Source organism: Hyla sarda, chromosome 8, assembly GCF_029499605.1.
Source record: "Hyla sarda isolate aHylSar1 chromosome 8, aHylSar1.hap1, whole genome shotgun sequence".
Taxonomy (NCBI): Eukaryota; Metazoa; Chordata; class Amphibia; order Anura; family Hylidae; genus Hyla; species Hyla sarda.
This window is the reverse complement of record NC_079196.1, coordinates 107,041,266-107,063,609: the sequence shown is the minus strand read 5'-3', so window position 1 is coordinate 107,063,609 and position 22,344 is coordinate 107,041,266. Positions and strand designations below refer to the sequence as shown.

General features: G+C 40.1%; 1 protein-coding gene across 4 annotated transcripts in view; it reads right to left on the bottom strand.

The window, feature by feature from the left end:
* Nucleotides 1–1,430: 1,430 nt before the first annotated feature.
* ZDBF2 (zinc finger DBF-type containing 2) overlaps nucleotides 1,431–22,344 on the bottom strand; it is a 62,963-nt gene continuing 42,049 nt past the window's right edge. For all 4 annotated transcript variants that reach the window (XM_056533377.1, XM_056533380.1, XM_056533378.1 and 1 more), the window contains exons 5-7: nucleotides 17,296–17,401; nucleotides 15,827–15,954; nucleotides 1,431–7,438 (exon numbers count right to left, since the gene is read on the bottom strand). In XM_056533377.1, coding sequence (XP_056389352.1) covers nucleotides 4,804–7,438; nucleotides 15,827–15,954; nucleotides 17,296–17,401 — 2,869 coding nt within the window. In that variant the 3' untranslated portion in view covers nucleotides 1,431–4,803. The remainder of the gene's footprint in view (nucleotides 7,439–15,826; nucleotides 15,955–17,295; nucleotides 17,402–22,344) is intronic.

Genomic DNA, 22,344 nt, shown 5'->3' with positions numbered 1-22,344 from the left:
CTTGCGCAGCATGAAATATGCTGTGTATACAATGTGTAACCCTAACCTAAGGGTGTATTTCGACAACAGAATCTACTGATTTGAAGAAGGTGTGTCTGGTGGTCACATTGGTGGGTATTCAGCAGACTTCCATAAAAGTCTTAAGGCTGTGTTCACATGTTGCAGCTAATTAGCGGCACCACGACTAATTATGGCATACGTTTGTGGCATCTTACCACAAATGACTGAAACCACAGTAAAAATTATTTGTTTTATCATGATTGGCATCATTGCAGTAAGAAGTATCATTTTCACCACAATTTCAGACATTTGTGACAAAAACACATGCAGTAATTGATTGTGGTACCGCTAATTAGCTGCTACCTGTGAACACAGCCTAAAGGAGTAAGCTGCATTACATTACTGAAGTTAACTGCCATCCTATTGAAATCATGGAACCATTTTTCTTTTTTAAATGGGTTAAAGAGTCTTCCACTTTTAAAAATAAAATTATCCCACCAGACTACTCTTTTAAAAAGGTATGTATATCTTTGTGCTGTTTATTATACTTTATAAAGGTAAGGGGATTAGATTTTACTCAGCTTTAATGGAAGAAAAGTAATCCAAAAAATAAAAATAAAAATTTATTTTAAGAAAAATACAAGGAACTCTATAAAAAAAATAGACTTGGTTCTTATCAACATTACTATTCTAATTCATGATATATCTTGTTATATAGCTCAGTGCAGGCTAAATATAGTTTGCTTATTCCACGACTAGCCCATTCCAAACTAGAGAGATACAAAACCACTGGAACGTTATCAGAGCTTTAAAAATTTTTCACATTGCAGCCTTGTGCTAAAATGAAAAATAACCAGTTTTTCCATATCATTATGCACTCAATACCAAGTATCAAGTATTCAGATCCTTTACTATGGCACTTGAAATTTAGCTCTGGGGGCCTTCCATTTCTCTTTAGGCTATATTTAGACAGTGGAACTTTCGAGCAGAATTTCACAGTAATATTCTGCTTGGAAATTCTGCTGCTGCAGAGTCACATTAAATTCAATGGGATTCTGCTACACCCTGCACAGAAACATCTGCTGTGGAAATCCCCATTCCGATGAGACATTTATTGCCATCTGAGTGGTTCTAGTGTCTCTGAATCAGGAAAATGTGTAGAATGTCTGTGCGTATTTTCAGCTGTGTGAACATAGCCTTACTATCTTTGAGATGTTTCTACACCTTAAAGGGGTTATTCAGGAATAGAAAAACACAGCTAATTTTATTTAAAAAACAGCTCAACGTCTGTCTCCATGATGGGTGTGGTTTTACAACTTGGCCCCATTCACTTCAATGGAACTGAACTGCAGAACCACACCCAACCTGGAGACAGACAGGGAACTGTTTTTGAAAGAAAGTAGCTCTGTTTTTCTATTCCTGGATAACCCCTTTAATCAGAGTCACCTGTGGTAAATTCAGACAATTGGACATTATTTGGAAAGACAAAGCCCTGTCTATATAAATCTCACAGCCGGCAATGTATATCAGAGCAAAAGTTCCCAAGAGCACAGGGGCCTCCATAATTCTTAAATGGAAGAGGGTTGAAACAATCAGGACGCGTCCTAGTAATGTACGCCCCACCAAACTAAGAGATGACCAAGAACCCCACATTCACTCTCGCTGAGCTCCAAAGATGCTGTGTTCAGATAGGAAAACTTCAAGAAGGTCAACATCACTGCAGCACTCTACCAATCTGGGCTTTATGGCAGAGTCACCAGAAAGAAGCCTCTCCTCAGTAAAAGACACAAAAAGCCCACCTGGTGTTTGTAAATAAGCACTTAAATGATTCTGAAACTGTGAGACACAAGAATTTCAGGTCTGATGAAACCAAAATCGGGCCACTTCACAATGAAAATTTCTGCTTGAAACTCCAGGCAGAATCCACTTTACAGCAGCCTCCCATAGCGGTCAATGAATTTTTTCAGTGGAATTGTGCTGTGCATTATTCCTCTGCATAATTTAGTGTACACTGCATTGCAGTCAATAGAGAAAGTGAAGGTCTGAATGGTCTGTACTGGTGGCGCCTACTGCACTGAGGATCTCTTCCTGGAATTAGTCCTGCTGAAAATTCTCAGTGTGAATGTACCTGAAGTGTCATCTCCAGAGGAAACCAGTCACTGCTCATCACCTGCCCAATACCATCCCTACAGTGAAGTATTGTAGCGGCATCATGCGATGGGGGTGTTTTTCAAGGGCTGGGACAGAGATTGGTCAGGGTTGAGGTAAAGCTGAATAGAGCAGAGTACAGAGATATTATTCATGAAAACATTATCCATAGAAACATAGAATGTGTCGGCAGATAATAATCATTCAGCCCATCTAGTCTGCCCAATATCCTGAATACAATGAATAGTACCTGGCCCTATCTTATATTTAGTATAGTCTTATGCCTATCCCATGAATTCTCTGCACCTCATACTGGGCCAAATGTTTACATTCCAACAAGACAATGACCCTAAGCACACAGCCAAGACAACACAGAAGTGGCTTAGGGACAACTCTGTGAATGTCCTTGAGTGGCCCTGCCAGAACCCTAACTTAACCCGAATCAAACATCTCTGGAAAGACATGAAAATTACTTCCACCGATGGTCCCCATCCAACCTGACCTCAGGATCTGCAGACAACAATGGCAGAAACTCCCTAAATCCAGGTGTGCAAGCTTTGTAAAGGCTCTAAATGGTGTATTGAGGGCAGAATAATTGGAGGGTCTGAAAACTTTCCAAAGGCACTATATGGGTAAGATCTCCTTTTTTACTGGAAGCCTGTTGAAGGCTGGTGTTTTGTTAAAGCTTTTCATATAATTTGCATACATTTTTAATATGTTGTCCAGACATGTCAAAAGGTTAGACTTAGTTAGGTCCCAGTTCTAAGACCCACTGCGATCATGAGCAGGTGAAGTACACGTGCTTTACTCCCTGGCTTGCCAAACCCACTGATGCACTTTAATGTGCTGTCATGCGATACACCCAGTTATAACTTATGATCACAGCAGACCTCTGCACTGAGACCCAGTGCGATCTAAACTTTTGACATGTCTGGACACATTCAAATGAGAGTGAGGCTCTAAATTAAGTTTATATTGTCATACATGTGTTAATGTCTATTTGACATTTCATTTTCAGTGAGAATAAACTTTAAAATAATTTACTTAAGCAACTGTAGGAAAAATGGACCCAAGTACAAGCTCCCTCAAAGGGCTTTACTTACTGTGGTTCCCCAGAATATAATCATAGTTATGGGCAAAATTAGTTTCAAATAAAAACACAAAACTTTTGCTTTAGAACAGCCCATTCCACATAAACAAGAGACAAGTTACAGTCTAAGCTTCAATGGCCTATAATTTGGATCCCTGCTAAAATCAATCTAATATTTAGGGAAACCATAGAAAATAATAAAGGGTTATTCTGGGCATATTATTTATTTTTTATTTTTTACTTTATATTGAGTTTCAAAATTAAAAAAAGAAACCTGCCCTAATTCAGCTCTTGGTTACTGCTGCTGACTGCTTCCTGTAGGAAAAGCCTGCTGCACTTTTACAGCCACTGATTGGCTGAGCACGCACTTTCTTCGGGACACATCAGAGGAAGTAGGGAGCAGAATTGTCAAAATGGTAGCTGTGGGAAATTGGGGCAGGCTAGTATGGTTTATTTTCCATTTTGAAAGCACCCCAAGCCCAAAATAATTTTTTTGATATGTTTGGAACAATCCTTCAAATTACAAAAAGACCCACATTTATCAATCTGCTGAAACAAAAACGGTCTGTTTTTCCCATAGCAACCAATTACAGCTCAGCTTTCATTTTACCAGAGCTTATTAAAGGGGTACTCTGCCCCTAGACATCTTATCTTATATAGGGGATGTCTGATCACGGAGGGGGGGGGGGTGTTCATTTCGAACAACTGGAGTGGGCGGCAGGGGTGGTGAAGTTACAGCCACGCCCCTCGTGCCATCACGCCATGCCCCCTTAATGCAAGCCTATGAGAGGGGGCGTGGCCGTGATCTCACGACCCCTGCCGCCCACTTCAAGCGTTCAGCACAAAATATTCCGAACGCTGGGGCAGCGGAGTAATCCATATGAAAGCTGAGCTATGGTTGCTATGGCCAAAGCGAGCAACTGACATGATACAATTATATTACTGAATTGTAAATGAAAGAATATCTTTGACCACAAATCTCAGCCATCACCCTACACATAAAGTCACCACCTCTACTGATTTGGGTAGGGGTAAGGTCTCAGGCTCACAACACTCAGAGCAACGGACACAGTCCATAGACTGCAACAATGTCCATAGACTGTAAGAGGTCATCTGTGTTCAGTTGTCTAAGGGGTGTGATCCTAATGATTCTCCTTGTTGATAATGATTAGTGGCAAGCGCCCAGTTAAATGTCTAAAAAAAAAGGTAATAAAAAGCACCTGAATAATGGCTGACAATTTAGGTTGAGGCCACAGATTCTATTTATGAAGTTTCAAATATGTGTTTTCTTCACAGGGATAAGCTATACATTTGTTCTATATACTGACCTGGCTTAAAATACGCAATTCAAGGACACACGAGCATTTATAATATTTTAGTTAACACAGCTTTATAAAATAAACATATCTATTATTATACAGTACAGATTTATAAAAATGGAAATGTGTAAAATAACTTTGAAATAAGCTAATTTTTTTTTTAATTTATAAAAAAATAAACCCGTTTTCCAGCAAACAGTGTTATAGTGTTTTGGAAGTTTATTAATATAGATGTCCAACAGTATTTCACGTCATTGTTCTCCTTGTCATTCTTTTCGTCCTCGAATTAGAATCAGTGGTTGAAGCTTTGTGCCTACTCCTCAGATAGTTTATGGTGCTATGTACAAGACCCTCAGAGACTTTTCTACGGCTTCTTCTAACAATTTTGTCTTGGTATTTTATCTGAGTATTCTTTTTTGACACCGCTTTAGATATGTTTGCCTTTTTTTTTTCAGGCTTTTGTGGAACAAACTGTGATTTTACAAGAACTTTTTCATGTTTCCCAGCAGACTGCTGACTACTCCGGTCTCTAAGTTTCTTACTGGTCTCAAAAGTCTGAACAATTCCCCTGTTTGATTTTGCAACTTCTACAGAAGATTTTTTACGTGGCTGCTTATTGCTTGTAGCTTTTCCTTGTGCTAGTTTTTTAACCATTCTGTGGGGATTATCCTTGGCTTTTCTGACCACTCTCGGTTCTATTCTTGCCCTGGTTATCCTTGTTGAGGATTTAGAAGACTCTCTTAGTATAACCTTCTTTGGTTTTAATGATTTTGCAATAGATTTTGTAATCATGGAACTATGCTGAATATCCTCCGTCGCTTGAGAGAAACTGGTATTGAAGGGGGAAAGAGAAAAATTTGCATATGGCTTATCAGATTTCACACCAGCTGTACCAATAAGTTCTGTGCTGACTGATGATCCACAACCCTTAATGCTTGAATTTATACCTTTTCCTTTGCTTGATTCAAGTTGTAAAGAGCCAACAGAACAACTACTTAAAGACTTTTTAGAAATACTGGATTCTTTCTGCTCAAAATCTTGCTTATCAACATTCACATCACTACTTAGTGTACGAAACAGCTTGCGAACACAAGATTTCTTAATACCCATTCCTCGCATTAAGTTTCTTGGTGGTGTTTTAAGGATGCGATTAGTTAAAGGATCATAATACTTCAGAGTGGATTGCTTATATGTGTACAATACAGAGTCCCTACTATCAGTAGAGCATTTATTACGACCTCTACTATAGACAGAAGCTGCTTTACCAGTACTTGGTTTTACATCTGGGTGAGAAAGGACATAGACCATAGTCTTAGGTTGTAAAGGAGTTAATATTTTGGTGTAAGATTTTGGAAGTTTTAAAGCACACATTCGAGTTTTCATGTCCGGTGTCTTCTCTTCCACAAAATCAAAAACTCCTTGTTGTTCATTTTTCAGGACTTTCTTTTTCACTACAGGAAAATTTACCAAACTTGTCTGAGTGGCATGGCTCACTTTAACAACCTGGCATCTTGAAGCTTGTCTCCATGTTCGTTTACAGGGTGTAGGGAGCTTGGGTTGCAGTGGTTTTTCTGACTTAATACTGTCAATATCAGAATGATGATCTAATAATGGTAGCACATCAAAGCTTTCAGATTCCTTTAAGTCTTCAATCTTTAATTCACATTTGTTTTCTGTTTCTCTATTCTTACGATGCCTCTTGCAACCAGAATTTTTAAAAGGGGCATCTTCAAAGTAACAATGGAACTTTCCTTTTCTAAACTGCTTTACAAGAGCTTCTATCTTTAAATCATCTTCATGCATAACTTGTGACCAGGTTTTACCAACAAAAGATGGAGGCACATGAGGCAGTGCTAGAAGAATTTCTTCCTCAGGGTCAGACTTTATAACATTTTCTGTAAGTGGGCTTGTTCTTAGGACAGATTTTAATTTTGACTTGTAGTCTTCATCCACATTTACACTGGACTCCTTGAGAACATCTAAATCAATCTTTGAATGTTCTTCTTCAAATTTAAGTGGTAAATCAAAACTTAGACTCGATGCATCTGTGTAATTAATAATTGACTGAACATTTAAAGATAAAATACTTTCTTTATCTCCTTCTTGTAACATCCCTGATGAGGATTCATGGCAGTATTTCCATATGACTTGATCAATTATGTCATCCACGGTTGTTTTATTACCTCTTACTAAATTAATCTCTTTGTCTTTAAGGGATTTAAATCTACCACATTTACCAGTAGCATCTCTTTGCTTTTTGTCCACCAGATAATCCCTGAGAATATTGTCTTTCTCCTCCTGAGATGTGTTTTTGACTCCACATAATGTTCCTGAGGTCATGTCATAACAGCTGCCTTGGGAATGAAGTTGTTTGTTTTGTAAACCAGTTGTAGAACATGCGGTTACATTAAGCCCAGAATACCTCTTTCCCTTTCTATAATTTGTCTCTTTATTTTTACTTGATTCTCCACATAATAAAGAATGAGGTGTTACAAAATTATTGTTTTTTACAATCTCATGGCTAGCGGAATCCAAAGGTATAGTGTTAAATTGACAGAGGTGCGTCCCAACATATACTGCTTTACCTTCTGATTGTGAGCAACTAGTTAATTTACTGTTAAAATTTAGAATGCTTTGATGAGGTGCAGCACTTCTAGAACTGTGCCCCTGTTCAGGATTTCTGTCATGCGACTGTGTGAATGCCATTTTCCCGTAATTGTACTTTAGACCATCTCCACACGCATTGTTCATGCCCAGGCTTTGACTTAGTACCATGGAAGAAGGAGGTTCACTTGTTTGTGTTTGAAAAGATGCACTACAAAGCTGGTCTTCTTTAGTACAAGAAAGTAGTTTTGTTTCTGGTATATCATCATATGTTGGTCTGAAAAATAAGAGCGAAAAGAGTATTTTTAAAGGTGGTTATCTCATACAACGGGAAAAAGAAAATAAAGCCATGGAGTAATAGACACTACTATTCTAATATTATCCATCCATAAGGGCTGCTCTCAGTTTAATTCTCACTCTTTTTAGCCTCTTTCCTCTCCTTTTCGCAGCTCTTGCCCTTTGGTATCTCCACCACCCTAGTTACCAGAGCACATTTCTCCTGTCTTGCTTCACTGACCTATATAGGAAATAGTTCCTTTACACACTGCTCCAGAGTTCTTACTAATAAATAGTGCTATAAGATCTGATTTCCCAGAATTTTCTTTTCTGCTGACCTAACCATTTTATCCACCTTGATATACTTTCTCTATGTTATACTATATGTAAACCCATTCTCTCTTTCTTAACCCCTTAAGGACCCAGGACGTACTAGAACGTCCTGGCACCCTGGGCTTTAAGGACCCAGGACGTACTAGTACGTCCTGGTGTTTCTCCGGTGTCTGCCGTGCCCCGGGCAGAGATCGGAAGCGGATGCCTGCTGAAATGCTTCAGCAGGCATCCAGGGCAAACGCCGAGGGGGGCCATGTAGGCCCCCCATGTCGGCGATCGCCGCAAATCGCAAGGGAAATCGCCCTTGCGATCTGCGGCGATACCGGGCTGATCGGGTCTCTGGGACCCGACCGCCCGGTAATTTCGCATGATCCCGGCTGTCACAGACAGCCAGGATCATGCTGAAGACTATGAGCGAGGTGGCAAGCCTGCAACCTCCTCCGATCCCCTGCGATTCTTCGGTTAGTTAACCGACCAATCGCAGGGGGGGGGGGGGGGGGGGTTACTTCCTCCCGTCCTGCCCGGCCCCTGGAAGTCCGGAGAGGACGGGAGGAAGACCGGAGGATGCGGCGGGGGACAGGGGGAGTGCTGGGGACTGGCCCCGGTACTTACCTCGTCCCTGAAGACCCGGATCCCGGCGGCAGAGACGGCGGCGGCGACAGGTGAGTTCCTCTTCAGCCACGGTCGGGCCCTTTACAGCAATGCATGTTGCCGTAAAGCGACATGCATTGCTGAAATGGGACCCTGTAAACTACAACTCCCAGCATGCCCAGACAGCCCTTGGCGTCTGGGCATGCTGGGAGTTGTAGTTTTGCAACATCTGGAGGTCCACAGTTTGGAGACCACTGTGCCCTTCCAGATGTTGCAAAACTACACATCCTCAGCATGCCCTTACTGTCCAGGCATGCTGGGAGTTGTAGTTCTGTAACATCTGGCCCTTCAGATGTTGCAGAACTACAACTCCCAGCATGCCTGGACAGTTTTGGCATACTGGGAGTTGTAGTTTTGCAACATCTGGAGGGCTGCAGCTTGGACACCACTACACAGTGGTCCCCAAACTGTTCTCCTCCAGCTGTTACGTAACCTCTACTCCCAATATGCCCTTCGGCTGCCTGGGCATGCTGGGGGTTGTGGTTTTGCAACAACTGGAGGCACACGGGTTGGGAAACATTGTCTGTTTCCTAACTCAGTGTTTCCCAACCCGTGTGCCTCCAGCTGTTGCAAAACTATAACTGCCAGCATGCACTGATAGACTGTGCATGCTGGGAGTTGTAGTTTTGTAACAGCTGGAGGTCCCCCCCCTGTGAATGTACAGGGTACATTCACATGGGCAGGGGGCTTACAGTGAGTATCAGGCTGCAAGTTTGCGATGCAGCATATTTTGCACGGCAGCTCAAACTCGCAGCGGGAAACTCACTGTAATCCCCCACCCATGTGACTGTACCCTAAAAACACTACACTACACTAACACAAAATAAAATAAAAAGTAAAAAACACTACATATACACAGCCCCGCCCCTCCCCAATAAAAATCAAAAACCTCTGGTACGCCACTGTTTCCAAAATGGAGCCTCCAGCTGTTGCAAAACAACAACTCCCAGTACTGCCGGACAGCCGTTGACTGTCCAAGCATGCTGGGAGTTTTGCAACAGCTGGAGGCACCCTGTTTGGGAATCGCTGGCGTAGAATACCCCTATGTCCACCCCTATGCAAATCCCTAATTCAGGCCTCTAATGCACATGGCGCACTCACTTCGGAGCCCTGTCGTATTTCAAGGCAACAGTTTAGGGTCACATATGGGGTATCGCCGTACTCGGGAGAAATTGCCTAACAAATTTTGGGGGGCTTTTTCTCCTTTCACCCCTTATGAAAAGGGGAAGTTGGGGTCTACACCAGCATGTTGGTGTAAAAAAAAAAAATTTTTACACTAACATGCTGGTGTTGCCCTATACTTTTCATTTTGACAAGAGGTAAAAGGGAAAAAATCCCCCCAAAATTTGTAATGCAGTTTCTCCTGACTACGGAGATACCCCATATGTGGGCGCAAAGTGCTCTGGGGGCGCACAACAAGGCCCAGAAGGGAGTGTGCACCATGTACATTTGAGGTGATTTGCACAGGGGTGGCTGATTGTTACAGTGGTTTTGACAAACGCAAAAAAAACAAAACCCCACATGTGACCCCATTTCGGAAACTACACCCCTCACGGAATGTAATGAGGGGTGCAGTGAGAATTTACCCCCCCCCCCCCTGGTGTCTGACAGATGTTTGGAACAATGGGCTGTGCAAATAAAAAAAATTTGTACAGCCCACAGTTCCAAAGATCTGACAGACACCAGTGGGGGGGAAATGCTAAAATGGTATGCCATGTGTTTTTTTTTTGCTGTCCTGGCACCATAGGGGCTTCCTAAATGCGACATGCCCCCGAGCAAAATTTGCTCTCAAAAAGCCAAATATGACTCCTTCTCTTCTGAGCATTGTAGTTCGCCCATAGTGCACTTCAGGTCAACTTATGGGGTACCTCCATACTCAGAAGAGATGGGGTTACAAATTTTGGGGGGTATTTTCTGCTATTAACCCTTGCAAAAATTTGAAATTTGGGGGGAAACACACATTTTAGTGAAATTTTTATTTTTTTTTACATATGCAAAAGTCGTGAAACACCTGTGGGGTATTAAGGCTCACTTAATTCCTTGTTACGTTCCTCAAGGGGTCTAGTTTTCAAAATGGTATGGCATGTGTTTTTTTTTTTTTTGCTGTTCTGGCACCATAGGGGCTTCCTAAATGCAACATGCCCCCCAAAAACCATTTCTGAAAAACGTACTCTCCAAAATCCCCTTGTCGCTCCTTTGCTTCTGAGCCCTCTACTGCGCCCACCGAACACTTTACATAGACATATGAGGTATGTTCTTACTCGAGAGAAATTGGGCTACAAAAACAAGTATAAATTTTCTCCTTTTACCCCTTGTAAAAATAAAAAAATTGGGTCTACAAGAACATGCGAGTGTAAAAAATGAAGATTGTGAATTTTCTCCTTCACTTTGCTGCTATTCCTGTGAAAAGGGTTAAAACGCTGACTGAATGTCATTTTGAATACTTTGGGGGGTGCAGTTTTTATAATGGGGTAATTTGTGGGGTATTTCTAATATGAAGACCCTTCAAATCCACTTCAAACCTGAACTGGTCCCTGAAAAATAGTGAGTTTGAAAATTTTGTGAAAAATTGGAAAATTGCTGCTGAACTTTGAAGCCCTCTGGTGTCTTCCAAAAGCAAAAACTCGTCAGTTTTATGATGCAAACATAAAGTAGATATATTGTATATGTGAATAAAATAAAATAAATATTTGGAATATCCATTTTCCTTACAAGCAGAAAGCTTCAAAGTTAGAAAAATGCTAAATTTTCAAATTTTTCATCAAATGTTGGGATTTTTCACCAAGAAAGGATGCAAGATACCACAAAATTTTACCACTGTGTTAAAGTAGAATATGTCACGAAAAAACAATCTCGGAATCAGAATGATAACTAAAAGCATCCCAGAGTTATTAATGTTTAAAGTGACAGTGGTCAGATGTTCAAAAAATGGCCGGGTCCTAAGGTGTAAAATGGCTGGGTCCTTAAGGGGTTAAAGAGATTTCTATGACTTTCTGTGTAGTACTAGTCCTCTATCTTTCTCAATATATACTGGCTTATGGATGCAAATAAAGGAAGTATATGAGGAAAGAAAGCTGGTAAGCTGGTACAGAAAAGAAAAACAGGCGGAAATAGTTGTTTTTTATATATATATGTTTTTTTTATTAATTTTGAATTAACTTTTTAACAACATACAAGTAATAGTTCCGGCAGACCCTCCCAACCGCACCAAAACAACAATCATGCCACAGGACCAGTCATATAAAGAGTCAAAGGGGTAGTCCGTAGTCTAGACTCATATACTTCTACAAGTACTAGAGCGAAGGGTATCCCTACCTGGAACAACAACACATTAAAACCACACTACAGACAAACCATACAGACACAGTACAAAACCCATCCTGGGAGCTCCCCGGTTATCATCATAACCACCCTAAGTCAATTTTTTTCTGGCATTTCCTACTTACATACAAGGCATGATATTAGGGAACATTTTTGTTCACTAATGCTATCCACTGAGACAAAGGGGAGGATGGGACACATCCTTCCAGGCCATCACTATAACCTTGCGCATACAAAACAAGAGGAAACAGATCAGTATGTGCCTGTAAGAGCCCATCTCTAGCCCATTAATAACACCCAACAAACACACCTCTGGCATCAAAACAAAGGGGAATTCTAAATGATCCAACAAGAATGTCATCACCTCTCTCCAGAAGGGTACAACACAAGAGCAAATCCACACCGCATGCAGAAAGGAGCCTCTCTCCTGCCCACACCTAAAACAGACATTAGGTGCAGTATAGTTCCCCCACATTATGTGCAGTATAGTTTCCCCACATTAGGTGCAGTATATTCCCTCACATTAGGTGCAGTATAGTCCCCCACATTAGGTGCAGTATAGTTCCCAACATTAGGTGCAGTATAGTTTCCCCACATTGGGTGCAGTATAGTTCCCCCACATTAGGTGCAGTAGGGTTCCCCCACATTAGGTGCAGTATAGTTCCCCACATTAGCTGAAGTCACCGAGGACAAGCAGGGCTTTGTACAGTGAGGAAAAGCAGGGCTCTGTACACTGAGGACAATCAGGGCTCTGTGCAGTGAGGACAAGCAGGGCTCTGTGCAGTGAGGACAAGCAGGGCTCTGTGCAGTGAGGACAAGCAGGGCTCTGTGCAGTGAGGACAAGCAGGGCTCTGTGCAGTGAGGACAAGCAGGGCTCTGTGCAGTGAGGACAAGCAGGGCTCTGCACACTGAGGACAAGCAGGGCTCTGCACACTGAGGACAAGCAGGGCTCTGCACACTGAGGACAAGCAGGGCTCTGCACACTGAGGACAAGCAGGGCTCTGCACACTGAGGACAAGCAGGGCTCTGCACACTGAGGACAAGCAGGGCTCTGTACACTGAGGACAAGCAGGGCTCTGTACACTGAGGACAAGCAGGGCTCTGTACACTGAGGACAAGCAGGGCTCTGTACACTGAGGACAAGCAGGGCTCTGTACACTGAGGACAAGCAGGGCTCTTTACACTGAGGACAAGCAGGGCTCTGTACCTGAAGACAAGCAGGGCTATGTACACTGAGGACAAGCAGGGTTCTGTACCTGAGGACAAGCAGAGAGAGAGAGAGAGAGCAAGGCGGCGGGCGCACTGATCGGTAGCACAGTGAACTCGTACATGGCGCCGCTGCGCGTAGACGTGAGGTCACGTCACCCCCACGGTGACGTGACCTCGCGTCTAATCACAGCAGCGCGACATAACGGAGTTCAAAGTGCCTCTCCCAGGCAGCCACACTGACCACCCAGGGCCGCAAGTAAGAAGCAGGGCCGATCTGGGACAGTGCAGGGCCGGCCCTCTTTTTCTGTTAAGATATTTATCGTGGGTGCCGGGCGGCCTATGCGGGCCGCCTTTGCAGGCCGCTGGGCTTATTTTCATGTAGGGGCCTGGAGCCCCTACATTAATCCGGCCCTGCAAAGCGGCCCGGGGGCCGGCGGCCCACCGGGAAAATTCCCGGTATACCAGTAGGCCATCCGGGACTGTGTACAGATATCTACACAAGTATCAATGTGAACTGCCTGAAGAGAAGGACAGCAGGGAATTCTACAACTGATATCAATGTTAAATATCTAATAACAGAAACCATTTTTTTTTTTATCAATGGGACCAAATACTTTTTTTTTTTTTTTTTTTTTTTTACAAAAGCATACAATATTTCTTGTAGGATAACCCCTTGTAGGGTACATTCACACAAAGGATCTCCTACATATTTTTGCTGCAAATTTTCTGCAGCTTATTTTGATACCCATTAAAGTTAATAGGTAGCAAAATCAGCTGAACAAAATATGCAGCAAAAACATGCAGCAGATCCTGTACGTGTGAGCATACCCTTAAAGCGTACATGTCATTTTAGGTTACTTTTCAGGATAAGCTGCCGGAGTGCACATGAGGAGCAGCACAATTTCTGGTAATTATATAACTTGTATACGGTATTTTTCAGCAGATTTCTGCTCTGCAGGCTACATCTTCAACTCCCCACTCTCCCCTCTAGAGACTTGCTTCTCTTGCAGACATTGGACAAAGCGGAGCTGATTTTTTTCAGTCTTATAAGACGAAGGGGACACGTAAAATGACACGTCTAATAAGATATATTACCATGTTTCTTATATTTACTTGTGCTATTGATTTATGCAAATAATGTTCAAATGTGCATTTTAGTGTGTGTTCACACTGAGGAATTCAAGAGGAATTAATGAGGAATAATTTTGATCAGGAAATTGTTGCCTTCTGTCATTTTATCCATGAAGCGTAATTCAAGCGGAATTTCCATGCGGAAATGAAGAGGAATGAAGGAGGAGGCTATTTATTATACTTTTCTGAATTCCTCATGAAAACGATGTCGGGCAGAATTTTTTTTTACCCTTTCTTCTATTGGATTCTGCTCGCGGATTCCGCTTGAAGAATGAACATGTTTTTTCTTCAAGCAGAAAGGAATTCAGCGTCGGAATTCCACTAGCAGAATTTCCGCAGTGTGAACAGGGCAGCGGAAAAAACATTAATTTGGAGCTGAGAACTCAAGGGGAATTACTTGTTTAAATTCCTCTTGAATTACTCAGTGTGAACAGGCCCTTAAGCTGAAAAGACTAAAGAATATGATGTAGAAAATAAAAGCATGAAAAATCACATATACTCACAATGTTTACACTTTTCAACTTTAAAAACGCCTAGTTAATTCAGGGACAGAAACCATGAAGCACTGACCAAATTATCATAGAGTGTAAAAAATCCTTCCTGAAGTGCCATAGACACTCAACAGGTCTACATTCATTCCACCTCAATACCAGTGCCACGTTGTTCAAGAAGTATGAGTAACATTTGCACAGTTTCAACCATTACTATTGGCAGCATATTGCATAACAGTTTTTATTATTGAAATACTTCTGAATATTGAGATTAAATAAAAACTTCCCTGAACTGAAAGCATGCATTCTTTGAATGCTATTTGCTTTTAAAGGGGCTATATCTCTAGGGTAATTACATTTATATTTGACAAGTTTTCTAGTGACAACTTGTCAGCATATTGTAAATTGTAGATTGTGGGCAGTTTTGATCTCCTAAAAAGAATACATTTTTACAAGCAAGCCCCTAGGCAACTGGCGCATGCACAGTGAACAAGTGAAGAAGAGGCCAACACATTATTTCCCTCTGCATGCACCAGATGGCGCTGTGGCTTGCTTATAATGATGTATCCCATCAATGTGAGATGCCGATTAAGTCAGCACTCTCCTCTTGACCTCTTTGTCACCAATTCAGTTATTTATTTTTTTATTATGGTCTTTTGGTGAATGCTATCCAACAACATTTTGTGTTTGTTCAGCCCCACACCTTGGTGTTGACATATGTTATATGCCTTTATTTGTTTTGATAAATAATTTTATTGAAATATTTATACATAGAAATAACACATACGTCTTTCAGCATTACTAGATAATAAACTTCATGCCTTTCAGAAGATATGGAGGCTTTGGGAGGAGTATGATGATTCTCTGAATAACCACTGATGTGCCATGGCCATGCGAGATTCTCTATTTTATATTCTTTCTTTTATTTATTTTAATTTATTTCATCACTATTTCTTTTTTAATTTTACTTTCTTTCCCTTTCTCTCCTCCTACTTCATCTCTACAGTGTTTCTCCTTTATATACCGGTATATAAAGTTGCAAAATTTGCTTTATATATTGCAAAGTACTCATGCTCACTGTACACATGTTGTATTTTTCTTCTGTATTAAAATACAAAATTCTTTAAATAAACAGTTATACAAAAAAAAGAAATAACACATAAATACTAGTGCTGCAAATAAACCACTGAAATCACTTTCTGTCATCTTCCATAGCATGCCACAGGTACATATATATAATGCACAGATTTTACCTTGTATCATGATAATTCTGAGGGTGATACTGGTGTACATCCTGCAGGAAACGCTCCATTAACATGTTGGTTCCCAAACGGTTCCTGTTGCATATAGATAGCTGTCTGTGATTGTCACTTGCAAGATGCTAGGAAAACATGTAAATATTTACAATGAATGCATTTTTAAAATGACATCATCTGATTTTCTTTGACAAGAAAATGAAAAGGCAAAAATCAGTTAAATGTACTATCATGCCATTCTTTACTTGTTAACTGACATCCTAAAGGGATAGTCCAGGGAAATGATCTTTTTAGACACTTATTTCCTATCCAGGAGTTGGGGGATAAGTGTCTTATAAAAGGAAGGTCCCAGCGGTCAGACCCCCAGAGATCAGACAATAATCCTTTATCTCCTGCCCTGGATACATAAGCCTCCTTGGCACACTTCGGCCCCCCCATTTCGGAATCACTGGCTAAGGTGAGACATCGCTGTGGCCAGTGATTGGCTGAGCAGGCTGTCAATTGCATTCATCCAGAAAGGTGGGGGCCGCTCTGCTCCAGGAAGTAGCCGGGCCTGTACAAGAGATTGCGGGGGTGACCCAGAGGTTGGTCCCCCTGCAATCAGACACTAATCCCCTATCCTGTGGTTAGTGAATAAGTGTCTAAAAAGTTCAGTTCCCTGGCCTACCGCTGACCTGACACACTTTTGCTAATAAAGATAATTTTAGATAGACCAAATAAATCTAAACAGCAAAAGTGCACATCACCATTAATACAACACAACTAGAATAAGTGTGCTTCTAATAAGGAAGGCATCATTTATTAGGAAACCGGTGTAAAACCTGCAATGAACTTGTATCAAAATTGTATGAGCTTAAAGGCCTGAACAACGGCTTTACTGAAAAGCAACTCCAAATTTGGATTTCCAGCCTTTATAATCTCCAGAGAAAGATGCCATGTAAGCACACTAAGTACAAAGCTAAGGCAATTTTGTATGGTATAAATGTGTAGCAAACTACTTGGAACCAATGTGACTATAGTAAGTAAATATAGTTCAGCCAATTACTTACGGTAAATGTTACTTTACGAATGCATAGTATACGTATAATTTGGCTAAAATCTTGACATCCAATAACTTACAATCTGGAAAAGTTCACTAAAACAAGGTGGTCCTGTTTTGGCAGATATAGGTAATCAATTGATCCCAAGAAAAAGGTCACAACAGGTTTCATTGCACCTTGGGGGCTACTGTATAGGATGAATAGCTGCAGGTATTGTAGATGTGTGATGGCAGATGGTGTAAAAATCCATCTGCTTTAGGTAAGCCAACCTAAAGCATCTTATAACAAACAACAATAAATCACAGTAGCATGGACCATGTCTTAAAAACAGCAGACTTTATAATCTATAACAAAAGTTCAAGATATAGCTTTATTCTGCCTTCATTATAAATTGAAAATGTTGGAAAAAATGTTGGAATATCTTACCTCTACTAGGTTAATATAATGTACTTGGCAGCAACTGCAATATCCCTGTCTGTAGTGCCCAGGAGGTATACTGTTTCCCGACTGCTCTGCATTCTGAGCATTTTCACTTAAAAAATAAAATTGCACAAGTTGTATAAACGAAAGTAGATACAGTCACTTTTACATTCTTACCCCTATACTATTAATTGATTTGTCACATCTCTTTATTTTATTTATTGTATTACTGTAGTTAAAAAATTCTATATTTTTGGGTAAAAAAATCCTTGTGTGTCCTTGCAACTATTGCCTGTGTGTCTCTGTGCAGAGACAAAATACAGGAAGTGTGGGCAGACATGCGGGACTCTGTTCACTGAGACTCTGTGACATGCTCCTGACAAACCAGAAGCCTGAACAGAGCCCTGCTTGTCCCGTCCACACTTTCTGTATTTTATCTCTGCACAGAGACACAGAGGCAGGGACACACCAGGATTTTTTCACCCAAAAATACAGAATTTTTTTTAACCAAAATATATTACAAATACACATAAAATATTACTATCTACATTATATAAAAAGTATATATGTGTGTGTGTGTGTCTGTGTACCTTAAGAGGACCCAGTTACACTATGTTGTTGTCTCTGTATTACGGTATTTAAAATATCTGTTGTTAGGCATTACTTGTGCTTTTGGACCTGCAAGTTCAGAGTTAAGCTGGGTTGAAATATTAATGTAAACTGTGTTCAGTCTATATGCCAGTGTATTGACGTATATTGTTATTTTTCAGGACTGAACACTACAGGAGGCTATGTAATAAAAGTATATTTTTCGGAAATGGACAGATTCAAATCAAGTGTAGACTATGTTTGGTCCACTGAAGTCAATAGGTCTGGCATGGGTACACCAAGGTATGTGTAAGTATACTTTTCTGCCAGTAAGCTGCAGTATACCCTGAAATGAATTGTACCCACTGGAAAAGCTTCCCACCATATAGGCTGAATGTACTCATAGGGTCCCGCAGACTCGCTATATGACAAATGTGTCCTTCTAGCTTACACAAGGGTGGTACACATATGCACACTTTTTTTACTGTATGGAATAGTTGGTGATACTAATTTATACAGATGCATCCATCCAAAAAAAACAATATATGGTTTAGTGGACCCTATGGGCAATTATTTTCACCACTGTATAAACTAGCATGATGTGAAAGAGTCTAAGTTGAGGTAATTTAATCAAGTATCAAACTATCATTAGAGATTTTGTAAATTATTACACATAATTACCATACTCCAATCATAAGAACAGAAAAAAAACTTTAAAAACAACAACATTCTAACAAAAGGTAAACACAGAAAAAGCATACTCTCCTTTATAGGGATTGTAAACACCATAACTGATTTTAGTATCATATCATGCACCTTCTGTATACACAACTCAATGCTCGAGTGCAAAAATTACTGATTGACTCCTGAATTTGAAACAATTTCTTTAGGACAGTTAATGCACTAACTACAGTTAACTTGATTTATGTCATTTTTATTCCTCTAACAGGCATGATACTTCATCATTACATCTCCATATTGTAGAAAAGAATGCCAGGTGAGCAATCATTGAAAGTAGGATGAAAAGGGATTTCATAAAACATCTGGAAACCAACTTGTGTAGATAGTCTTCTAGTAAAAAGATATATATATATATATATATATATATATATATATATATATATTATCCGATGTAAAGAAGGATTGTCTATTATGAAGATATATTAAACCTTAAAACGGCTGATCAACATTTTATCAAATTGAATTACCATTAGCAATTTTTATTGAAGAAGTTAAAATTCAATTAAATTCAAAATGTAAAGGAAACACTTTAATATGGTAAGAAAGAACAGCTGTGAAATATGCCAGTTCTGGGTTTGAACAAGACGTCATAAAACCAAAATCAAAGCCTTCTTTCTATGAAAGTCTTGACTTGCAATCCTGTAAAAAATGAGAACAAAACTGGGCCATACTCAGCCAATGAGCTGGAAACATTTAGTGTAAGCTTATAGGAAAGACCTGAGAAAGTCTTAGAGGTGGAAGGTGGAGAGAGAGAGAAAGAACAGAAAAAAGGCTTGTAAGAGATTGAAAAGATATATGTGGGTGGATATAGTGAATAATACCTTGATTTCAAAGAAACAGGTCTCTTTATCATTACTATACTATTTAAATATAGTTGTATTTTTTGTTGTCTTTCATACTTTATCCATAATAAAAGTCATGATCATGAAATAGTGAAGACAAAAACTGAAATGGTAGCTGGCAGGAGAATGCTGCTTTTACAGTTGAACAATATGAATAGCAGAGCAAGCCAGGACTGAACAGAACTGTATCTGACAGGTCACAATGGCAAAACAAAATAAGAAAATATAAAATAAAACTGATCTAGTGACTGTGACTGTGCTTTTAGCAGCTATATCTGTTTCAGTTGTTATAGACTATTATGAATTCAATAGAGCAGATCACCATGCCACTTCCAAGTGTGTTAGTTAACTGTTATTTACCACTTCCATTGTGTTCATTACCTGCTATTTAGTTACCACTTCCAGTGTGTTAGTTACCTGCTATTTAGTTACCACTTCCAGTGTGTTAGTTACCTGCTATTTAGTTACCACTTCCAGTGTGTTAGTTACCTGTTATTTACCACTTCCAATGTGTTAGTTACCTGCTATTTACCACTTCCATTGTGTTCGTTACCTGCTATTTAGTTACCTCTTCCAGTGTGTTAGTTACCTGCTATTTAGTTACCACTTCCAGTGTGTTAGTTACCTGCTATTTAGTTACCACTTCCAGTGTGTTCATTACCTGCTATTTAGTTACCTCTTCCAGTGTGTTAGTTACCTGCTATTTAGTTACCACTTCCAGTGTGTTAGTTACCTGCTATTTAGTTACCACTTCCATTGTGTTCATTACCTGCTATTTAGTTACCACTTCCAGAGTGTTCATTACCTGCTATTTAGTTACCACTTCCAGTGTGTTCGTTACCTGCTATTTACCACTTCCAGTGTGTTCATTACCTGCTATTTAGTTACCACTTCCAGTGTGTTAGTTACCTGCTATTTACCACTTCCAGTGTGTTAGTTACCTGCTATTTACAACTTCCAGTGTGTTCATTACCTGCTATTTAGTTACCACTTCCAGTGTGTTCATTACCTGCTATTTAGTTACCACTTCCAGTGTGTTCGTTACCTGCTATTTACCACTTCCAGTGTGTTAGTTATCTGTTATTTACCACTTCCAGTGTATTAGTTACCTGTTATTTACCACTTCCAGTGTGTTAGTTATCTGTTATTTACCACTTCCAGTGTATTAGTTACCTGTTATTTACCACTTCCAGTGTGTTAGTTACCTGCTATTTACAACTTCCAGTGTGTTAGTTACCTGCTATTTACAACTTCCAGTGTGTTAGTTGCCTGCTATTTAGTTACCACTTCCAGTGTGTTCATTACCTGCTATTTAGTTACCACTTCCAGTGTGTTCATTACCTGCTATTTACCACTTCAAGTGTGTTAGTTACCTGCTATTTAGTTACCACTTCCAGTGTGTTAGTTGCCTGCTATTTAATTACCACTTCCAGTGTGTTAGTTACCTGCTATTTCATTACCACTTCCAGTGTGTTAGTTACCTGCTATTTACCACTTCAAGTGTGTTAGTTACCTGTTATTTACCACTTCCAGTCAGTGTGTTCGTTACCTGCTAGTTAGTTACCACTTCCAGTGTGGTAGTTACCTGCTATTTACCACTTCCAGTGTGTTAGTTACCTGCTATTTACCACTTCCAGTGTGTTAGTTACCTGCTATTTACCACTTCCAGTGTGTTAGTTACCTGCTATTTACCACTTCCAGTGTGTTAGTTACCTGCTATTTACCACTTCCAGTGTGTTAGTTACCTGCTATTTACCACTTCCAGTGTGTTAGTTACCTGCTATTTACCACTTCCAGTGTGTTAGTTACCTGCTATTTACCACTTCCAGTGTGTTAGTTACCTGCTATTTACCACTTCCAGTGTGTTAGTTACCTGCTATTTACAACTTCCAGTGTGTTCATTACCTGCTATTTAGTTACCACTTCCAGTGTGTTAGTTACCTGCTATTTAGTTACCACTTCCAGTGTGTTAGTTACCTGCTATTTAGTTACCACTTCCAGTGTGTTCGTTACCTGCTATTTAGTTACCACTTCCAGTGTGTTAGTTACCTGCTATTTAGTTACCACTTCCAGTGTGTTAGTTACCTGCTATTTAGTTACCACTTCCAGTGTGTTCATTACCTGCTATTTAGTTACCACTTCCAGTGTGTTAGTTACCTGCTATTTAGTTACCACTTCCAGTGTGTTAGTTACCTGCTATTTAGTTACCACTTCCAGTGTGTTAGTTACCTGCTATTTAGTTACCACTTCCAGTGTGTTCATTACCTGCTATTTAGTTACCACTTCCAGTGTGTTAGTTACCTGCTATTTCATTACCACTTCCAGTGTGTTAGTTACCTGCTATTTAGTTACCACTTCCAGTGTGTTAGTTACCTGCTATTTAGTTACCACTTCCAGTGTGTTCATTACCTGCTATTTAGTTACCACTTCCAGTGTGTTAGTTACCTGCTATTTCATTACCACTTCCAGTGTGTTAGTTACCTGCTATTTAGTTACCACTTCCAGTGTGTTAGTTACCTGCTATTTAGTTACCACTTCCAGTGTGTTCATTACCTGCTATTTAGTTACCACTTCCAGTGTGTTAGTTACCTGCTATTTAGTTACCACTTCCAGTGTGTTAGTTACCTGCTATTTAGTTACCACTTCCAGTGTGTTCATTACCTGCTATTTAGTTACCACTTCCAGTGTGTTAGTTACCTGCTATTTAGTTACCACTTCCAGTGTGTTAGTTACCTGCTATTTAGTTACCACTTCCAGTGTGTTAGTTACCTGCTATTTAGTTACCACTTCCAGTGTGTTCATTACCTGCTATTTAGTTACCACTTCCAGTGTGTTAGTTACCTGCTATTTCATTACCACTTCCAGTGTGTTAGTTACCTGCTAT